The sequence below is a fragment of the Brachyhypopomus gauderio genome, chromosome 15 (assembly GCF_052324685.1).
Source record: "Brachyhypopomus gauderio isolate BG-103 chromosome 15, BGAUD_0.2, whole genome shotgun sequence".
In the NCBI taxonomy this organism is placed as follows: Eukaryota; Metazoa; Chordata; class Actinopteri; order Gymnotiformes; family Hypopomidae; genus Brachyhypopomus; species Brachyhypopomus gauderio.
The window spans coordinates 3153960-3176814 of record NC_135225.1 but is presented as its reverse complement, the minus strand read 5'-3'; the positions used below and the strand labels follow the sequence as shown (position 1 = coordinate 3176814).

The window sequence follows — 22855 nt, the reverse complement described above, 5'->3', positions numbered from 1 at the left end:
ACTAGTACTACTACTACTACTACATTTAATACTAGCCTACTACTACTACTACTAATAATAATAATAATACTCTTGAATTGTTATTGCAGTTTTCACCTCACAGTCTGGCCAGTAACATATAGCATTTCAAAGACAAAATATGTAATGGACAAGAAAATGGGAAAAATAATTTTTATTTAACCAAACATTGATAACTTGGTAATAATCACGCATATTTGCACCCCCCCAAACAAAACAAACAAACAAAAACCCTTCTTCCCCTAAATAAATAAAAAACATAACAAAAAATACATTAAGGAAATGTATATTTCTTTAATTTTTTTAATCACAAAAGTATACAGCTTTAAAAAACAAAAAATAAAATAAAATAAAAGTTCACTGTTTTTCTTTGCATGCTTGTAGTAGATTTAAAACTTTAATGCTTGTGCACAAAGCCAAAACTAGAACTGTTTCTTCCTACTTGATGGCAGTGGTGAAAATATGATTCATACCTCAAGCCCTTTGAGCTTGAAGTACATTTCAACCTGATCTGCAGTCACTCAAGATTCATGGAAGACAAATATCAAGACTCTCTTCTCTGTTCAGACACCCAGTTGGTGGAATGAAATCCAAATGATTGTCCTGCACTGTATTCAAATGCCGACTGAAACCTCTTCTCTTCGCAAAGCATTTTAACGTCACCTAATGCACCTATAAAATTGTTTTTGCACTGAAATATATAGTAAATACATTTGAATTGTCTTTCATTTTTATATTATTGTGCTATATTCCACCTCTCAACCTCATCTTGTTTGTATTAGCTAAAGATAGCTTTCTGAGAAGGCCTCAAGAAGAACTTTTGTAAGTAGCTTTGTGTAAGAGCATCTGCTACATGCCATAAATATAAAATGAGCAACTACTACAGTACAAAATTCTATGCTACAAATTCTATTTGAGATGAAAAACAAACAATTTTTGTTTTAATTTTTTAATTAAATTTAAAATTTAAATTTTAAAACTTAAAAAAGTTTTTTTTATTAAAACATTAATTTTTTAATAATCCGAATTCTTTTATCTTCATCTATATAATCTGAATTAATTAGGAAGTCAATTTTCCTTTTGCACGCTCAGACAGCAACGCTGTTTGGAATCCTGTCTGGTGAAAAGTAGTAATAGGGTAGTTTCTTCCCCTCGTTGCGACTCTTGATAGATTTGGACACCTCAGACAGATTTTTCTGGAAAGTCTCCATTGCTTTCTTCACTGACTTCTCAGTGAATTGTTCATCAGGATACATGCCTAAGAATAACTGTAAAGAAAAGCACTTCAGAAAATGTGTTTAGCAATGGTACCACCAATTTCAGGATTAGCTTTCTCACATTTTATTCAAGAGAATAGCCTAGCCTCAGTTGGAATTACAGCAGCTGGACTGACAGGTGATCTCACCTCATTCTCCTGGAACTGACTGAGGGCCCACACTGCTCCGAGATGCCAGCAGGACCGTCCACGGTCAGGCAGACTTTCCACTATGAACTTCACATCCACCTCACCCTTCTTAGTGGGAGGGGGCTTCCTCATGGTGGGGGGAGCATTCGGGATCCATGAACACCAGTCGAACTGGAACAGTTTGAAATTTTTGGTAATGCATATAGCTCTTACGTTCAAAATGAGACATGCTTCTTGAAGGAGAGAGTGTGCATGTGTGTGTTGATCTTCACCTGTCCAAAGTTAATGGCAGCGTGTTGTGCAGAGGCGGTGAAAATCACAACTGTCAGGTACTCCACCAGCTGCTCACGAGTCTGCAGTGCTTTAGGAAACTCTGCAAATAATAATCGACTGCTTAAGTCATGTTATCATTCACCCATAAACCTATATGGAAACTTGGTTCTTTGTAAGACAGGAAAGACCAAGATGCCATCTTGGGGACTGAAGGAATACCAGGTGTTTTGGGATTTTGTTGCTATAATGGTTTGTGATCCTGTTACCTCAGCATGACCACTGACAATCACCACTGAACTTAGGAAAAGATTCCTGGAAATCTGCTAACTACAAAACTACAAACTACAAAAACAGCACATTAGTTAAAGGAGGTACAGAGGTGCTCATGTGAACTGAGTTGTAACTCAGAGGCAACAGATAAAATTGTGAAAAATCACATATTACACATTTTCCCACAGATAGACCAAAAGGCATCAAACATTACTCTTTTGAGGAATGCTTACTCATTATGCCACTTCTCTCAGCAGGAGGAGCAAATTACTAGATTAGTCAATCCAAATGCCAGAGTAACTGAAGAATGTGAGAAAGCATCTGCTTCAAACTCTCAGAAAAGTGACTTGAGAGGTCATTAAATGACTGTGAACTGAAACTTGCTGACTATGTGTAAACCAAACCGCCTTAAGTCATGGTCTCAACTTGTAGACTCTGTGAGGGCAGTCATGTTACACCATTGATGAAAACTCACCGGCCCGACTGGACCAAACCCCTGTTTACTGTATTCTTTCAGAGAAGGCAGGATGTAGCAATACATAAGACTAATGACCAACACTAAGAACTTTCAAAGAAGGCAGGATGTGGCAGTAGAGCAGACTAATGATGCTAAAGCATCTACAGTTGTGTGAAAGCAAACACCAACTAACTCTGGTAGCTACTGAGGTCGGAAATAGCAAAGATGTCAACAAGGAAACTGATTGTGTGATTAAAAAAAAAAAAAAAAAAACGGAATTGGAACACGTTGCCTTAGGTGCAAACATCTTGGATAAACTTTCCAAGGAGCTTGACTAGATGGTGATTTGTGATTCACTTTTCCAAATATTGTTGTGATGCCAGTGCAGGCAGGAGACATCGAGCCACATCCAGATAATAAGTGAAAAGCATCCACAATATTAAACATTCTGAGTGTCACTACTCTGAGAAAATGGGACACTGGGCCAGAGAAAGCCATAAAATGAAAGCCAACTCCAGCATAAATGAGAAAACCGATGTAAATGGTAGAACTTTCTTAGCTACAAATATCTGTCAATACCACAGCTGTGCAGGCAGGAGATTACACAACACTATCAGTCCAACACCAGCCACACAGTTTGCGTTGCCACTTCTCTCCATCTTCTTGCCATCAGTAATCAGTACAATCGTTTTTATTATATGCAAATAGGGCAACATGATGTGTCTTTCTGATTGATATGGGAGCTCGAATTATTACTTTATCAGAGAGAAGTAGGACAAACGTAGGATTGTCATTATGTGGGCAGTTCACAAGACTAATGGTATATGTTGACTCGTGGTTGACAATTGCATTTCTAGTTAGCATACTGATGAGTTAACTCCAGTAGTTGCTGGCCCATCAACTGCTTTTAATACCATACCTTCTCCTCACATCTCCTATCCTGTCATTGACTTGAATTATTTTTGGTCTGTACCTGTAGCCCATCCTGACTGGCATTCACTTTGGGATTGGTGCAATATCAGTGGACTTTCCCCAGGTTTTCACAACAACCATTTATCACCAGGCACTCAGAAAGCATCTCTCTCAGGCCAGGCACTTACTGCGTTCATGTGTTATCATCCAATATATTCACGAGCTTTTAATGAGGACGAGACAATTTTAGGGCAATAGGGCACTTCTGGGTGCCTTGAAGAGCAAAGGTCACAAGGTTAGCCATGAAAAAGCACAACTATGGTGCGATGGAGGGTGGTGTGATGGAGGGTGGTGCGATGGTGGGTGGTGCGATGGAGGGTGGTGCGATGGTGGGTGGTGCGATGGTGGGTGGTGCGATGGAGGGTGGTGCGATGGAGGGTGGTGCGATGGAGGGTGGTGCGATGGTGGGTGGTGCGATGGAGGGTGGTGCGATGGTGGGTGGTGCGATGGTGGGTGGTGTGATGGAGGGGAATGAGGGAGTTCACCAACAGCACGTACCACAGTCTCCAAAGGAATCTTTTATTTGCAGGTAGATGCTGTCAGTATAGGTTTGCAAAGGCATTGTTGAGAGTAGCTTGTTCTCATGCCACACTCCTCTCTAGATATACTATGGTCTTTAAACTACATGACTCCAACCCTTATGTACCAAGTCATGCCAACGCTATTCAGTTTTGTGTACTTTTTGACTGAGAATCCTGGGTGCTCCTCAGTAATGTGCTGGTAAGTATGTTTGCAGTTTATCTAGGCTGATGATGTATCGGGACAGCTGACATTGTCACAGGTCATGTTTGGGTAGGTGGGTTATTAATGACGGTAGGGAAATTTAGCCTGCTAGAAACTATGGTATTTACTGTGCAGTGTCACTTCTAATCATACTTCACAAATTACAAGCCTTTTTAGGTCTCTGCAACTACTATAGGCCCTGGATTGATTCCTATGCTGCTATTTCACAACCACTATACGATCTGCTTAAATACAACCCTAGACAGCATGGCCCCATCACACACACTCCTGCCACGCAGGCAAAATCAACCCTGGTCAACTTTGTTAACCATGGCAAACCATATCTGTGTGCATGAGGACTCTGCATTAGTGACGTTTGATGCAGGAACACAGTGGTTTTCTACAAGCAGCACAGGACACTTATCTTGCTTTTTGGGCTTTTGCACCTCAAGCAAAAGGAACAGTCACTGTCAGATGCCTGCAGTCAGGGTTTACACTTCTAAACCTTGGTGTTATTCAGTCACTAACACGTGTGAAATGAGCCCACTGGCTTAGTTTCTCCACCTCGTTTGATGTTGACACTGGCTGATGCTTCTGAGGAGAAGGATGGTGTGATAATGCTGATTTGATTCTTTACACTGATGGGTCATCAACCTACACTGATTGATAACATCAGTTTGGCTGGGCAGTAACTAACATCTTTGAAACACTTGCCCATGGTACCATATCTCCATCTTTCTTTCCTGAACAGATTGAACTGGTGTCTTTGAAGCATGCTGTGGATCAAAATATCTCTATTTACAAAGTAGGTCTCCATTTATTGCGCATGATTTTGGATACCTATGGCATCACAGAGACTTCTTGACAGCCACAGACATTCCATCGTGAAAATCTGAGCACACACTAATGGTGATTCAAATGAGGCACAAGGCAACGAATCCGCTGGTGCAACGGCAAAAAGGGGCACGTTCACCTTCACGCTGTCCACAGATCACACTGATGACGGACGCTGGGCAGAGAACCTGCCATTGCCTTCATTCAGTGGCTACAATGAAGGTTTCCATGCAGGTGAATATTTCAACACACTGTGCATAGCCACACCAGGCCTCTCTGAGGGACAGATATTGGGGAGAAACCAGGGAAAACTAACATACATCAGAATAAATAAACGGAAAGGACAAAAGGAATTCAGAACCGCAAAAGTCAGTCATGAACGCTTCTCTTTCTCCCGATCTTTTTGTGACCCTGTCGCTGGTACAGAACAAGAAAGTGTGTTTCCAGGTGGCGCCTACAGCATGGTGCCTGACAACAGACAAGATCATGGGGACATTTGGGACCTTCTCCATATGTTGTGCTAAACTGCACAACTTCACAATGCCGCTGTGCTGAAGCTAACTGACACATCTCCATAAACTGTGTAAATAATGATTAACCCTACCTGTTATTGTGTATACATGACACCTTTATACCAATTCTGGTACCTAGTACTTGTTGGCTATGTGGTCCTAAAGCGTAGCCTGATTTACCCTTGAGATTTAATGGTAAATGCGCCCTGGTGTATTTATGTGAGCACACTACCTCTAATCAGTTACAAACTAGAGATAGCATGGATAACCCATGTGTTCCTGGACAGCATAAGCATAAACTAGAGATAGCATGGATAAGCCATGTGTTCCTGGACAGCAGAAGCATCAGGTTCTCACCTTGAACAGGTAGACCAAGATAGACCAAGTGACACTCACTCCCAGCACCACCACTCTGTCATCACACAAAATGATCATGCAAATCTGACTGGCTTTATTTAGACTCTATACTATCAAGCCGGAGTGAAACCTGTTCAGTGATCTGCCCTGAATGGTGCTATTGACCCTAGCAATGGACAGTGTTGGACTTTATGCAGAATTTGACTCTTCATGACTACAATCACTCACTGAACTCTGTTAGAAACATGCAGGTTCCTGCATTGTGAAACTCAGGTGCTGACTTCAATTATGAAACAAATGCCTGTTAGACGCAGGCTGTGTATAAAATGCTGTCACTATCACAAGTTACGTATTTTGATATATTTCATAGTGTTCTTTTGCCTTAATCTGTGCCACTCAAGAAATAATGATGGCTTTCCACTGACTGAACATGAATAACAGGTGGATGGAAGCACTAATTACTGCATGCACATTATTGCAGTTAGTGAATAGAAGCCAATGTGCTCTAACTGTGTCTTCAGTGCCTGTGAGTGGTCAGACACAGGGAACAAGACTAATATAGTCTGTTAGCAACATTGTGTTCTGTAGTTCCTGCATTGTGAAACTCAGGAAATTGTTAAGACACCAAGATCCCTAACATCTCAGGCATAAGTTTACTTTCTGAATTGAGCGAGTAGTCCAAGTGGCCATCTGTCTTCCATTATGCACCAAGCACACAAGAACAGGATAGTTCAGATATAGAAATAGACCAGGTTCACCTGGGCAGGGGGCCTGGGCAGGGCTAACAGTGTAATATTTTTTTTTGTGTATTAACCCTTACTGTTAACAATACTGTGATACAGCTGTTCTCACCACAGTAGTCAAAATCTTGCATTCCAAAGCTGCAGATGTCTTTGACGAACGCCTGTATCTCCTCATCCTTCTGCACAGTCTCATCACTGTCGTAGTAGATGTTCACCACATCTGTCACAAAACTACCAAGAAACACAAAATATGCTAAATGTATCATTAAGTCAAATAAAATACCCTTTTAATGGATTTGTATGAGTGGACCTGTTATTTGAAATTCAGGCACACTCAGTAAATGTCTTGTGCTGCTACCTTTTGACAGTGTCCCATACTTTGATGCCATCATCTCTATAGAAGTAGTATGGCAGGTCTTTCTGACTGTCCATGCCACGGTCCTTTATGCCATCAGGAAAGCACAGAGACTTGTAGGTGAATTTCTTCATGGCCTTCTGGACTAGCTCTACATGACCTCCTCCTCCTGTCCCATTAGCCTACACAAACACACAAACACACACGTTAGGTACACTATAGTCGGCCGGTCTGCAGAGCCTCCTGCAGTCTTCAAACGTAGACTGAAGGCTCACCTGTTTTCTGAGTACGTAAGTGACCACTAACACTGCAGATATCTCTTGTTTTCCTGGTACTTTACATTGTATGTTTATTTATGTCTGTTTATTTACACTTCTAGGTATCAGTTTTTAATTCCTGTTGGTTAAGTTAGAGTCCTTGTTTATTTACAATACTAGTTAATGACGTTGATTATTGTAGTTCAAGGGTATCTTGAACTTTGACCTATCTACACTACTATCTATTCACTATTCTGTGAACAGATGCAAAGCACTCTGGAAATGTGAATGTAAATATAGTTAATCATTATACCTTAAAAAGTAAGGTCTAGAACAGGAGTGGCCAACCTGCAGCTCGCGAGCCGCATGCGGCTATTTGCCTGGTTTCATGCGGCTCCCCAGCCGGTCCGCACTCACCTGCACTAACAGTGTGTGTCGTGGCCCGGTTACCTCATCAGCTCTGAGGGCGACACACTGCTACATCTTCGTGGTGCGCGGTTTGTTTACAAGCCTAGTGAGCCGCTAATACTTTTAAAACCGCCAACCCCCCCCCGTCAACAATCTACGCTCACCCCCCCCCCCCCCCAACAATTTACATGTCCATGTATGATGTGGCTCTTTGCCGTAACACAGTAAAAAAAAAAGTGGTCCTTGGTCTCTGACGGGTTGGCCACCCCTGGTTTAGAAGGTTAAAATCAGTGAAATCTGAGTTATAAAGTAGATTTTAGTACTGTCTAAGATATATGCTAATACTAATGAAGTTACTAAAGATTCTCGCCTTACCTTGTCGAAGATGCCACACTCACAGATAAGCTGCTCTCTTGCTTTGGTGTTGATGGCGATTGTGAAACGAATGTGGGGTACAATCAGCTGTGGGTTCAGACCAGGGATGCGTGCACAGTGCTGTCACTTTTCACAGTTTACGCATTGTGATGTGAAATATTTTATAGCATTGTTATTCTATATACTGTGAGCGTTTTGTTATATATGATGAACAATGTGAAATACACACACCTTGTACACTGGATGAACAGCAGGCAGTTGTCTGTACATGGCAATGCCAAATACCTCAGATATTAGGTGGGTCCTGAGAAGGTGTGTCACAGTTTGGTGTACGTGGAAGTCTGCAGACCTCACCCAGATCTTGGCTAGCAGCCAATCATACTCATCATCGCTGGGAAGAAAGATTGGGCTGTCTTCCCCTGGTGTTTGGCTCAGCTTTTAAAACATTTTAAAACATTTATTATGGCAATATCAGCACACCTTACAATATCTGACCATAAAAACGTAAGCCTACATTTAGTGTAAAGGCAGCATATTTTTATAAATAAAAAAAATTCTCATAGAATATTTATATGAATATTTATGAAGTATAATATATATACAGAGATGGACATTACAGGTTCACAAAGTAAAACTCCTTCCCAGGATTTTACTCAAGCTTGCTGGATTTTCTAATTAGTGCAATCCAGGTAAAATTAGTGGAATCAACACAATCCAGGAAGCCTGAGCAAAATCTGAACCAGGAATGCCCTCCTCTGTATATATATTATTGAATTGCAGTATTGCATTAAATGAATCACTCGGCTGATTCATTTCTAATTTCTTATGCATGGATATAATATGAAGAATAATGTTTTGAATGTTGTATATAGCTGTTTACCTGTATAGCTATCGGCATTATTTTGTTCTGGCTGTTTTTGTACAACAGGCAGATGGGAGCAGCCAAGAACTGCAGCGTACATGGATCTGTAGAGTTGGGAGTTACTTCATCCATTATCTCATAGTCGGCTATGTACAAGTTTCCTTCCTGCAGACCACAGATCAGAAGCTTTGGCTATTAGGTTACGAAAACAGTCATACATCACAGAGATACATTAGGGCGTCCTGAGCTGTTCACCTTAAGTTCCTCCTCCAGGGTTAGGTCTCTTTCCAAGCAGTCGGACACCATTTCATGTGTGACTGGAAACTTGCTGGGAATGCTGGTACACTTCTTGATCATGACTGGGTTACAGCCATTTAAGAACTGGTATCCAAACATGAAGTCCTCTTTCCAATGCTGCATCACGTACTCTACGCAGAACGAAAAATGAACACAGCCAGGAAGCACCTTACGTTAGACACAAAGTTTATCATTTTTCCATGGTGATAAAATCAATGTAGGCCTGGCTTTTGTAACCACTAACCAATTACTTCCAGGAATGAGAACTGGGATTTAGGACTCAAGATGAAGAATCAGACATTATACAGGTAGAAGAACCCGTCTGTACCTGAGATTGTATTCTTGATTCTTACGAATATCCGCTCAAAATCTGCAAAGTCTCCCCAGGAGGACTGAAACATGTGCATAAACTGGTTAATACACAGGTTCTCTATCCTGAAAGGGGAAGAAAGGCCTGGTTAGTTCGTTTGTATATCAGTAATCTAGCACAAAAACACAAAGAAATTAAAGAAATTAAAGAAATACATCCCAATGACAAGAATGATTTGGGTGGACTGATTTCAACTTTTAACTACTTAAATGTGAATGACAAGAAACGTGGTTCATGATGTTCTTTCTGCATTTCCGTTAAGATACTATCTCCTATCTAAATGATTAGACATAGGGAAAGGATATTTACTCAGACAGAAAACCACTCTGTGCACCACATAGTCTGTTCACGCTACCACATTAGCCCTTCAGTTTTCTCACAGTCATGCTGCACAATTCTCAGTAATGACTCATGCATGTATGTACACATACATTTGCAATGTAAAGTCAATATGAAACTGATTTCAAACATGGCAGCTATGGACACTCATCGTTAGATTTTTTCATAGATCATAGGAGCACTTTAACATCATGCTTATATTTGCCCTCAGTGTATTATGATCCTTCCACAATATAATTTCTTAGAAACTAGAAGTAAGGATGTTTCCAGGGATTACAAATGTACACAGGCCGCAATTAGAGGTACGTGTTTCCCCGACTGTGGTGAATTATGCTAATAATTATTTCCATTCACTGATCATCGGTTGTTGGTTTCAATTACTTGTTCTTGTTTTTATATATATATATATATATATATATATATATATATATATATATATATATATATATATATAGGGTTAGGGTTTTATATATATATATATATATATATATATATATATATATATATATATATATATATATATATTCCAAGTCTCTTAATGCCATGCTCCATTAGCTTTGACAGTCTTTTCCTGATTTTTCTGCCTACGTCTGCATTGGGATTCACAGGACATGTTAGTGTCCTAAATGTCACAGCCAGGAAATGAGACACAGAGTGAGTTACATGCAAATGTGACTTGAAGCTAACAGTACAATAACTGTCTTCTTGCAAAGTGCAGGGGATAGAGTCCTACAGCTGCAGGTGGTAATGTGTCACATGCCCTTACACATTCACGTATCACTCACGCTTTGCTGTAGTTGAGAGCAAAATCTACTCCTTTCTCACTGTCAAACTGGATATCTCGTGGTAGTTCTTTATGTGTCTGAGCGTCGATGCTCATTGGGAAGCCAGGGTGCCACTCCTTCCACCTTCAACAAGAAATACCACTTACTATATCGTGCAAACAAATGATCTCGTAACACACAGTTCACATCGTACAAACGTCACGTTGTTCAAATACAACAGTGTTTTTGTTCTATTCTAATTTGTTGTCCATTTTGTGTATTCATTCATTAACTTCTTGTATTAAGTGCATGCCATTTAAGACCATTACGTAAGTTTGTGGGTGTTGGGTAATTACTGTCAGACCTGAATGTTTTCTGTCGCATCTCCAGCTCTTTGCGCCTGTGCTGTTTCGCCACACGAGTTTTATCATCCTGTGGCAAGCGCGCTACAAAACGTACAGAGGAAGCACACTGCCGTGAAATGAATTCAAAGCAATTTAGCAAGTAGCATGGATGAGATAAGGCTAAAAGACTTTACCTCTGCCATCTCGAAGGATCACCTCTTTATCATCGACGATCCAGCGAAAGCAAGGGAACTCCAGATAATCCCCAGACGGGGTCTTCACTGTAATATATTTACAGTACCAGTCATCATGCATCCAGTATTTCTTCTTTTCAATCTTCACCAGTTCAATGTCACCCAGGTTTTCTCCCACACTGATCTCATAGGAGTCGACCTTGGATTTGAACATTTGAAAGGCAGACCAAGGAAAACATCTATTTTGTAGTTTCTTTGCAAATGCATTGAATTTCTTTATTTGCCAATTATTTTTATTATTTATCTTATTTTATCTGCCTGATGCGATACATTTAAAAGAAAGGTATTTCTTTAGACACTAAATAAAATAAATTTTTTTGTTTATATAATTTGTTTTTTGAATTCACCCATTTTTATGAAAAATGTAGTTCTGACACTTGTTTCTGCAGTGATCATTCAGAATCAATGACAATGTGTTCTAGACAGGTCTATCTGTGCATATCAGACGCATTGAGTCATATTGAAATGGAAAGAACATGATGGACGGTTAAAGTGTGACACTTATTTTGCAGGCATCATACTTTGGAATCTTATTCTTCTTATTCAGCTTCATACCACCATAACAAAACTCGGCAACTGACAGTGTATGAGAGATCTTACCGCTCCTCTTTCGAAGTCGTTGTACAGGGGCTTATCCAGCAAAGTTCTCTCACTGCTCCTCTCAGTCCCCACGAGGGTCATGTAGATGTAATCATCAGTCCCAGCAAACCACTGGCTGCCTGTTGCGACGGTCACTGTGTAGCCAGGCATGGTGCTCCTGTATGACGAGACAAGGCTCTGTGTCTCTGCTGTTAACCTCTGCAGCTTCTCAAAGACACAGTTCCCCTTTTATATTTCAGACATACAGCCCTGATCTACCCAGATAGAACATGCAAATGCAAAACCCCAACACAGACTCTTAGAGTTAATGCTCCACCCATGACTAACTCAAATGAGGACAACAGTGTATGTGGATACAGTTACATACTTCATTAAGGTCAGCCACACGCCACGGTGGCTTCTAGGTGTCTTGTTCATTATTCATTTTTTAAAATATAAAATGCTCATATCTTCATGAGAGCAGTTTGGCTTCAGTGGCATCAGATCTAAAACTTCATTCAGCACCAGTATCTGCTGATCACAGTAGCACCGATAAGAACAGATAAGACAGCTCAGGAAATACAGGAGGAAATAAGACCAGCTATGTGTCTGTTTCACTTTTTATGAAGACAAACATCGGTTTTTACAATTTTACAAAAGGTCTAAATTTTAGATTTCTGAAATTCATTTGCGCACACTGTTGGAAGGAGAAATGACAAAGTTTGTGTGGATAATAAATCTTAATGTGCGAATCACACACACACGTATGTTTTACTCAACTTTATTTCCTTATAAACATGGAATAGGCAATATAGAGAAAAAGAGTAAAACAGGAAGCACAAATAGTATTCTGTGTTAAACATATTTTCTAGTCAAATAAGCCACTACCTCTTGCAGCAAATGCAAATAAGTGCGAAGAATCCAGAATACATTCCCTCACTACTATGAAAGGGACCATGTATTCTGGACATGCATCTACATTATCATGATGAGAGTCAGGACAAAATAAAACAGTTATCAGTGCATAGCATCTGTGTCTTTGTGGGGAAAAAAAAAAAATACAGACGTTATTAGCAAGCCATAAATGTTTATAAGAACCCTTTCTGGGACAACCTTGAGCATAAATGAAGGCATGGATGAAATAGTGCTGAAGTCTACCATGACATAATGAAAAACTGATTTTCACTCTGAATCAATCAATACCCTGGAGAAGCTCAGAGCACTTCATGTTTCAATAGTACTGCTCCCTCATTGTAACGTTCTGCGTAGCGCAGAGCAGGGAGGCGGACAAACGCTGAGGAGAGCGAGATTTATTCAAGGCCATTCCATATTCGTGGTCATTGTAACAGGCACGGGTCATATCGGGAGGGCAGTCCATACACGAAATATAAACAGGCATGACGACGCAAGGAAATAAACAGGGCACTAAGAAAACGAACGAATACTCAAAACAAAACGCGGAGAAAACGCATACAAACTAGAATAACCAGATATAGAACACAGAGCAGCAAAACGAGAAGGACTTACACACCAGGAAGCATGGGAACACTGAACAAAACAACCGATCCAGACATGAGAGACACAGGGACTAATATACACAGAACTTAACTGGGAACAGGTGATAATGACGACAGGGGCGTGGCAGACAATAGGGAATTACCTAAACAAACGAGCAGGGCGGGATGAACAGGCAAGAAACACAGACATGAGGGAACCCAGAGTGACAGCTAGGAGAGGGGGCGTAGCCCTACGTGACACTCATGTAGTCCTATGATTTAGATATTCGTCTGAACTGACTCCAGACCTGCAGATGGAGAGTTGTATATCAGCCCTGTATACAGGTAACCATGATGGGGGGGGGATTCCTGTCATCACAGACATCACAGTGACTGAGAGATGAGTGTAATGTCACACTAGACATGGGAGATCTCTGTTGTATAGGGTCAAAGAACTCTCTCATTATAGGAACCATTTCTTGGTGCAAGACTTACACAACAGGAACAGCTACCCAAAAAGAGCCCAATGCTCTAAAACATGGCGACAGAAGTTCTGAAAACATCTGGAAGTTTTATGGGTGATAAGAACACTGAGTAAAATAAGTTTGGTTTCACTCCTTTGATAAAAATTTTTTTATAACTTTGGGCACAGGCAAAGGATTATGGCTCAACATCAGGCATCTTTAACAGCGGCCAGTTAATGGCTCCAGGCCATCAGAACGTAGACAAGAAATTGAGGACATTGAGAAAGAGGCTAAACAGCATTCACGCTTTTTAAAAGATGCCGGGGTCCAGGCCTCAGTGAGAGTGGCAGTGAAAACCACTAAGGGAATGAGGAAGAAAGGAGGAACAGAACCGTGACTCAAAGGGGGGACGCATCCTGACACCGGACACCACAACACAAAGCACACAAGACAGACGACAACGTAAGTAATAAGGACAAGTAAGCAGCAGACATCTACTTCAACTTCCTAAAATAGGAGAATCTACAAACCCATTTAATTCAAGCACAAGACAAACATGACAAATTAAGTAGCACAAAAAAAACCACTTTCTCTAAGCAGCAGCTTAATTCCGTTTTTTTTCCTTGACAAAATTCAAATAATTCGACTCTGCCATACAAGCAAAATCTGTTGAAATTGCTAAAATTACTTTTCTAATCTTCCAAATATAATTACAGCTTTAGCATGATGAACATTCCCCGTTCACCAAAACACACCACGCAAAAAAAGAAGCTAACCTTCTTTCTCATTGTGGAAATTTGTTTTAATGGCATTTAAAAGGTGAAACCCAGCACATCAAAGCTGTAAGCGCATGAACAATAATCTCCCCCACATGAATGAGCTGTGCTGCGGATAATGTCGTGTGTGACAATACTCACAGAGGAACCAGTTCCTTTCTTACCCCATCCACTGTGCACAACAGAGGCACGTGTTACGCTAGAGAACAGCAGATGTATGCAAAAGGCACCTGTAGTGCATCCAGGACAATACGTTGGGAGCTCACACGCAAACCACTGATGAGCTGGCGTTTTAAACTCACGGCTACATCCAAGACTCTCCAGACAAATACTTAAAGGAGTCAAAAAAAAAAAAAAAGTCAAGTGTTGTGTGTGGTTGTTTATTTCCCCATTCTGAGGCAGAGATAAATAAAAAAAAAAAAAAAAAAAAAAAATGAAACAAACAAAAACACATTCATTCCTGCACATTAAAATGGCCGTTCAAGCAGACCGGACTTCAGTGGCGTCCACAGGTGATCTGAAAAGATGAAGATGCTAAGACAAAAGATTTTTTCAATCAGGAGTCTGGACAGGTAAGCAGTGTAGGGCTTCCTGACATTAACCACTATAACAGAACCAAGTGTAATGTTACCAAGGCAGTGATGTTTTTTCTTAGAACTGATCTGATCTTGACGCATCTATTAGCAAAATTAAAAAAACATAAAAATCAAGCTTCTCCAATAGATATGTACATCATCTCAGTGAATCTCTGAATGTGATTCAACAGAAAAGGAGACTTTGTTCCACAACACGTAAGCCAGATGATGATATCTAGTCACATGACAAATACATTAGAGAATCAGTTCCTCCCTCAGTCATGTTCTTTAAGGAGACACAGGAGATGTTCTGCGGTGGTTTCAGTGATACATGTGACCATTTCTTTCAGATGTAGAGTGGAATATAGGTGCAACATGCTCTCATACACTTTCAGACATACATATACTGCTTGTTTTACCCACACAAGACATGTGAGGCTGTAGCACACTCTGGCTATGGCAGAGTGTTCAGTGCAACCTTCATTATATTACAGTGACGAGTGTCTTAGGGCACTCCCACAAGCCACATAAAAACAGGCTAAAGATTTATTTCCCTAGCGAGAAATGGGGGTGTTGCTCCAAGCTAAAGGTTGCCTGAGACGGAGCTGGCGGACGTGGTCACCAGACTGTACTGTACACGGAGTGCTCCTGGCAACGAGGCTCCCAGAAGCTGGTTGAAACCTTGTTGTTTCCATGGAGTTGAGGATCGCTGACTGCTGCTAGTTTAAGTGCAGGACTTGCTTCATGAACTCGTACGTAGTGAAGGCAACAGCCTGAGATGGCACACAGCGGATGTAGTTGAGGGAAAGGCCACGGTACAGTCCTTTTTTAACCCCATACCGGCTGTACACATGCTGAAGGGTCTTTATCAGGGTACTGCGTTTTAAAAGAGGGGGAGAAGGAGCCGTAAGCAAAGAGAACAACATCAGGATGATTTGCATATCTGCAGATCAGTTAGGGTTGTTAAGCCTAGTGTTACATACACAACTCTGTGTTCTGTTTCTAAGTGTTTCAAACTGCAAGTCAACCCGGCTGAAAGACACTTACAGACATCGGTCAGAGTCAGGCAGCACTGCCCCTAGCTGCATTCTCCTCCGGGCAACATCCAGTGGATATCTAACCCAAATAAGACATTCATCTTCAGACGCATAACACTCACAAACCACATAGTTCTTTCATTTTTAGGATGTGCTATGTCACAACATAAGTCATGATAAAGATCTCCGAAGCCGTTTTTAACAGTTTAATTTCTTACACGAACTGTGAACTGTTGCAACAGCACTTCCTTGAATTTACGTGGCGTTTAGGTTGAAATAAGTTACAGGAGCCATTAAAGCTCCCGTGCGAGCCACTTTTGCGCACGTCTCTCCGAGCACATGGCCCTTCCAGCCTGTCCAATATTTTTTGCATAGATGAAGCAGACGGACAGAAAAAGCCACAATACAGGACGTCTTTGTAGGGTGGGCCTCTGCAGAACGGCATCGACGTGTGGAGGAGATTAAAACAAGAGCTTAGACTTCCCCCATGGAGCTAAAAAAGTTTCAAATATACTCCTAATGTTTTTGCAAAAAATTGCATAACTCTGCATACTAATTAATGATATAATGCACAGATAAGGAAGATGCACAATACAGTATACACACAATATTGTACAGACACAGTATACGCACGATATTGTTTGAGCGATGGCTCCTGCAAAACCCCCACAAAGCAGGTTGACGTGAGTCTTCAGAACCAGGACGTCAGGATTGTCAAGGGACGGCTTGCCCAAGAGCTCAGGGAAGTGAGCTAGCCCAAGACTCTTTAGCGTACCAAACGTGAAAAAGGAAAACCCTGAAAAAGGAAACAGAGGGAAAAAAAAAAAGAAGAATTAACACTAAACCGAAGAATTCCCTGCAAAAATTAAGCTCTGGTCGTGATCAATTTAAAAAGCTTAACCTGCATAAGGAGCCATGCCAATGATGGTTGGGGTTAGCCCACGATAAAATCCAGAGACGCCACCTTCCTTTTAAGAGAAAGCACAGTCGGAAAAAGAATACAGGCCGGAAAATCTTAATCAAACACATTTGCTTCCTTGTACCTTCAGGTAGATGGTGTAAAAGGCGTTGGCTATGCCAGTGTAGCGATGTTCCCCGGTCACCTGAAAGGCCAAACGTGCTCGGATCACATCCAGAGGGTAAGTGCAGATGACGGCGGTCATTCCTGGAGAAGACGTGTGTAAGCACAAAGAAGCAAAGTGACCGGGGAGCCCTTAGCATCTCCTCGCAGATCCGAAACCTTATGAACGTTTGCATTTATTTAGGTGGGTGGTGGAGATTGCACACCTGCCAAAGAACCAGCCATAAGACGGTGAATGTGCCCAGATATACCAAGCTTTGTACTAAGGAACTAAGCATAACAATGAACACAATATGGTATCGGCCCTTTGCCATCTATATATGTGTTATGTAAACTTGTCAAGCATAAATGTGAATGATTTACCTTCTTGTAGTGGTCAAAGGCCATAAACTGAATGGCTCCATATGGGAATATTCTCACCATCATCGCCCCATTCCCTTTGTACAACCCGAGGAAACCCTCTTTTCTTGGCACAGCCCTGAGAGTTTCACAAACCCCTACAAGAGGCACATAGGATTTGGGATTTATTTTCTATTTAAAAGCTTAGAATTACCAAAAGCACCTTCATAATCAGCCTGATTCAGCACTGGCTTACCCAAGTGTTTGTAATGAGGATTATGAGCCTGAAGTAAGATTTTCACTCTATCCAGGGGTGCAATGGTGGTCTTGGCACAACATCCTGCTACACCTACATGCACAATAAACAAAGGCAAAAGTTACATCATCTAAATCAAGGCCACCCAAACCATTCATGACCAAATGAACAAAAGCAACAACTTCTGCAATTATGCATGCAAGGTACAGTATATATATATATATATATATATATATATATATATATATATATATATATATATATATATATATATATATATTATATATATATATATGCGTGTGTGTGTGTGCGCAGCTATGAAGAACTGCAAACAGCAGAGCAAATGAAACTTGCTTCCAGGTTCACCCACATCATCTTGAACAATCGATTCAACTAGAAGCTGACGTGGTCGTTACCTCCTGCTGCAAACGAGCGGAGCCAGTAGTAGTATTTGTTCTGAGAAGGGCCTTGAATTTGCGCCTCTGTTGCCATTCTGTCAGTATCAGTACTCCTGTATGGCCATGACTTCCGAGCACTCTAAAACATAAAAACACAGTTTGAGCTACAATGACAAAGTCCTGTATATTAGGCTAAACAAATAACAATATATAATGTAAATAAGAATCATCACAATGTGCAAAAGAATGGTTCTTAGGAATGTTTAAATGTGCTTGAATGTGAATTGACATGCATCACACCTGAAACAGGGAACCAAATACCCTAATGAGTGATCTACAGTAGTTCAGTCCGTCTGTGTTATCGAGGTTCATGGTAAAACACCACAGTGCTGGAGGAACATTTGCAGATGCCTCTCATGGTGTTGGACCTGCTGCGTGCTGACTCCACCATACGGATAACTGAGCTTGGATTAGCAATGGTGCTGTCAAACAGCATAATAGCCCATTTCAAGATCACAACCTACCTGTTAACGTTAAATACCTGATTACAACTTTCGGTTAATGCAAAAAGTGCAACAAATGACAAATTTCTCAGAGCGTTTTTTTTTTCTAACGCATTCATTAAAAAGCCAGAAGTTTCCGCCCATATCTGGGAGGTTCTGCTTCGTAAACCAGACATTTTAATGTGCATGACCAGGTTATACAACGGTGAACCAACTACTGCGCACAGCCGAAAGAAAGCGCAAACGGCAGTCCTGCTGGGGGAGGCCGTCTGCGCCTGCGCATGCGGCCCAACCCACCACGCCGCGGCTCTTCCTGGTCCGAAGTAAACGCCGTGTGTGTGTGTGTGTGTGTGTGTGTGTGTGTGTGTGTGTGTGTGTGTGTGTGTGTCAGCAGATGTAGTCTTTGCTCTGCTCCTGTATCTCCACCACACCAGCAAACCTTTCCGGAACACAGTGACTCCAAGACCCGTATCCAGATGTCAGCACATGTGTGAAACATGGTCCATGTGTGGTACCAGCACCAGTTCACCTCCTCATCTAACGTCACACCCGCTTGATCAACACATCGGTGGGCCAGACTGTCAGTTCCAGAGCTAGATTAAATCTAACGTCTATCATTTTAATATTCACACGCTATACCATGTTGACGGCTCCTAGACCATAACGAGTATAATGTACTCACACGGGGACTTCAGGACATGAGGCACAAACTCGCCATGCGCCTCTCGAGGTTTCATTGCTCCTCCGTCTCTAGTGTCCTTCATGGGTCCCGTTCCTGTCGCAGAGTGATGATGTCACTGGAGAAGCGCCCCGCATGCTGGATGCGCCACGTGTGTGTGACGCTTTTACCTGAACTACTCAGATCGGTGCAGCCCACCTCCTCCTCCCCGGTGATCTCCGCTACGACAACCCGAGACAGCTAGATAATATTCCAGCTATAATTTCAATTTGCTCGAAACCGATTGGCATAGATGTAAACGTAGAGTACATACAACAGGGCAGAACAGAACCATAGATTATATATGCACCATATGGTCCGAGCAGTCACGATTATTTTTGCTGTATTGTTTTTATAGTGAATTACTGAACGATTGTAATGTCTATTCTTTACCAAACCGGGGAGCTGTATCTCTGTTTATCGTGTTGCGAGCTGGAGAAAGAACAGGACACCTGGCAAACGGCAAAAAAGCGACTCTTCGTGTCCTTAGGCTGAACTCGCGCTCAATATTACATCTAAAACATTCAGTATTCAGTCTACAGTTGGTAACCCTCCACATTTTATGCTAATGGCGTTTTAAAAGATTATTATTATATTTTACTTATGCGCAGGAGGATAAGATGTAAAAGATGTAAATCTGATTTTACTTATCATTAATTTGTCCTCGTGTGCCTCCACAGGATTTTACTTGTTCTATCACCGCAGACCCATCCCGGCCTCCCCGGTGACTAAAGCCACTGGACGCTCAGTACCACCCATTCCATCTGGATCTACCACTTTACACAATGACACAACAACCTCAGGCACTCGACCGTTATGGTCTGTGTGCTCCTTAACCACAACCGCTGGCTAGCCCTTTCGCTACTGGTAACGGGTCCCCTTAATTCATGGCCTCACAGGCCGAACTACACAAGCGATGAGGTGGAAGACAGAGCTACAAATCCCCTAACGCTCATCTCTACTGCTCGTACATTTGCCTTAACCATACCTGCCATAACAATTCATAAAACACTTTGTTGGTGGTTCTCTGCTTCTCTGAATCATTCATTGGACTCAGGCTACATCATGTCCACAAGGCTTAGCAGTGAGAGCAAGCATCAACCCCCCTCCTCTTCTAAGCCCGCTTTGAAATAAGGTTATTTCACAGCTGTTTCAATATTGGCCTCCCCAGTGACTAAGGTCATATTAATCCCCACTGGCACCATTAATACATGCTCAGTGTCACCAGTTCCACACAGTTAAGCAACCATAGACGGATGGCCTTCCCACTGACGAAAGCCATAACAAACACCATTGGCCTCCCACACCTCCACCAGTCACATGACAGATGACAGCATGGTGAATCATCCTCCCACTAATCTTTACCCCTTGAAACACAGCCACACACTGGCACCTTCAGCTCCTTGTAATAACTCTTTTAATGCTATTCTTAGCAAACACTCTCAAGAACAAAACCATGTAGTGAACAGATAATCCTTAGAAGCTGTTTAAAATAAACTACTACAAAGGTTTTCAACTGAGGCTTCAGCTCGTTTCTACCTCATTTAAATAGGTCTTTGTACCATACTGAGACTATTACCATACTGTGGGAGAGGGGGGTGGGGATGTCCTGTAATGGTACGGCACTGTAAAGGTGCCCTTGGTTGGTTTGTGTCTTTGTTGTGTGTTTAATGCTATTGTGGTTGTTGTTTGTTGTTGACCCTTCCCTATCTTAACCTACACTGTACTAGCCTGCTGCACCTGTCTCATTATCCTCGTTAACATGTTTATTGAATTTACAGTAATTTAAAATGGCTTACACTCTGTATTTGTCTAATGCTTTTAGTTACAAAAGGTGGAATATATCTCATAGCTGTTCATGGGGCACAGTTCTAGACTATTAAAAACGTTTAGCAATATGTTTAGAAATAAATTTTAGAAATGTAATATAATATTAATATAAATATAATACAATTTTACTCATACTCTATGTCCATCTGCCAAGACGACTTCAATAAGATTTGAAACTGTTAATACTGTCTTAAGACCTTCATGAATCTCCAACAGGCCAGACAAACTCCAACATAATCAGGTCTTGTAAATTAGTAGTGCTGGAACTGCAGCAAAATATGATGCCACAGTTTTTACCTGCTGTGTTAACCACAACTCCAACCAATTATAAGCAAATGTCAGATGTGACTAAAACCAAATCCAATTTTAAAACAAAAAATTTCTATCCTTTTGTGCATTTACTTACTTTGTTGGCTAGGCACTAAACCCGTTTCTCTTTTATATTGTTTTTGACTTCTGAGTTACTGATTCCGAATCACGTATTTATACTATATGATTTAGACCTATGATTATGATTTGCACTTTGAAAGACATTTGTATATGAAACATGCTTTAAATTGTCCTGCTGCACCTACTACTGCTGCTATTACTACTAAATACACCCCATTTATCAAAAGCACAGTAGAGTTAAGACCATCTTAAACAAGAGAGTGAGAGACTGTTCATTGTAATACACGTTGTACCATTTAAAGACATTAACTGTGTTTGGATGCTTTTGCGAAGTGTGGCACAGAGCTGTCTGCAAAACAAAATGATTCACAGTTCAACTTTGTATGAGCTCCTGTATATTGTAGAGGAAGCAGGCAATGCTAACTATGATCAAACCCACCTTCATACCCATTACATTTTTCCAAGCAGGTCACCTTTGTCAAATCAGATCTAGCAATGGTCAGTAGGACTAACCTCACAGTGTCCTGTAAGATTGTGATGTAGGTCATCAATATTTAATACAGCTCAGAGTTGAATTATTAATATAGAAGAAAATGTAACACTACTCACAAAAAGTTAGGGATATTTGGCTTTCGGGTGAAATTTCAGTACGAGTCTAAAATGCACTCTGACCTTTACAGGTGAACTTAATGTGACCTTCTCTAAACTACTGAATGCACATGACTGAATTGTTCAGTGTTTCAGTATTTTTTTCAGAACTTGCTGTTCTCTAACAAGGAGCTTAACGGCAAAATTCACAACAGGTGTTTGATCCATGAAGGGAAAATACGTTTCCTGGTTCAATTGGTATTTAAACAGTCCTCCTCATCATACTGTTCACATTTTAATATCATGAGACCAAAACAACACCTATCAATTGATCAACAGTATCTCGCTATTGGGAGGCTATAAACAAGATGTTCTCAGACAGAAGTGACCACTGAACTTAGAGTGTCACAGAGTGTCATCAGCAGGTCGCAACAGATATAGAGAGAGACTGGAAGAGTCACAGAAAGGCAATGAAGTGAATGTCCACTGCAACATCCCACACTGATGACTGCTTCATTGTGAACAGCGCCCTGAATGCTACACAACTCCAGGCACATTTAAGGAAGGTGAGTGGCACCCAACTGTCCCGTCAGACCATTCAAAACCGTTTACATCAGAGTGGTCTGGGTCCTCGAT

At 41.1% G+C, this 22855-nt stretch overlaps 2 protein-coding genes across 4 annotated transcripts; both read right to left on the bottom strand.

Moving 5' to 3' along the window:
- Positions 1-157: 157 nt before the first annotated feature.
- Positions 158-14785, bottom strand: alox5a (arachidonate 5-lipoxygenase a). Of its 3 annotated transcripts, none has more exons than XM_076974277.1 (15): positions 14646-14785; positions 11790-11946; positions 11130-11328; positions 10956-11037; positions 10613-10735; positions 9447-9553; positions 9077-9249; positions 8840-8986; positions 8191-8394; positions 7960-8046; positions 6923-7101; positions 6674-6795; positions 1696-1796; positions 1424-1594; positions 158-1286 (listed from the first exon to the last, which is right to left on the bottom strand). In XM_076974277.1, exons 2-15 carry the CDS (start codon positions 11937-11939, stop codon positions 1107-1109), a joined length of 2025 nt encoding a protein of 674 aa, XP_076830392.1. In that variant the 5' UTR covers positions 11940-11946; positions 14646-14785; the 3' UTR covers positions 158-1106. The 3 variants fall into 3 exon arrangements, with proteins under 3 accessions (XP_076830392.1, XP_076830391.1, XP_076830393.1); XM_076974276.1 differs by lacking the exon at positions 14646-14785 and adding an exon at positions 13296-14596; XM_076974278.1 differs by lacking the exon at positions 14646-14785 and adding an exon at positions 13300-14595.
- A 166-nt stretch (positions 14786-14951) lies between these two features.
- On the bottom strand, positions 14952-19515 carry slc25a16 (solute carrier family 25 member 16). The gene is made up of 10 exons (XM_076974279.1): positions 19376-19515; positions 18209-18329; positions 17793-17885; positions 17561-17694; positions 17404-17467; positions 17160-17281; positions 17018-17084; positions 16750-16912; positions 16127-16195; positions 14952-15955 (listed from the first exon to the last, which is right to left on the bottom strand). Exons 2-10 carry the CDS (start codon positions 18282-18284, stop codon positions 15799-15801), a joined length of 945 nt encoding a protein of 314 aa, XP_076830394.1. The 5' UTR covers positions 18285-18329; positions 19376-19515; the 3' UTR covers positions 14952-15798.
- Positions 19516-22855: the final 3340 nt, after the last annotated feature.

Coding starts and splice junctions, on each gene's coding strand:
- alox5a (XM_076974276.1), bottom strand. CDS start 13,342: ATGTCTGGATCGGTTGTTTTGTTCAGTGTTCCCATGCTTCCTGGTGT. Junction 8,395..8,839: donor TAATGCCGATAGCTATACAG/GTAAACAGCTAT, acceptor ATGTTTTAAAAG/CTGAGCCAAACACCAGGGGA. Junction 6,796..6,922: donor GTATGGGACACTGTCAAAAG/GTAGCAGCACAA, acceptor GTTTCTTGGTAG/TTTTGTGACAGATGTGGTGA.
- slc25a16 (XM_076974279.1), bottom strand. CDS start 18,284: ATGGCAACAGAGGCGCAAATTCAAGGCCCTTCTCAGAACAAATACTAC. Junction 16,913..17,017: donor TGGCATGGCTCCTTATGCAG/GTTAAGCTTTTT, acceptor TTCCTTTTTCAG/GGTTTTCCTTTTTCACGTTT. Junction 16,196..16,749: donor GCCATCGCTCAAACAATATC/GTGCGTATACTG, acceptor TATTTGGGTTAG/ATATCCACTGGATGTTGCCC.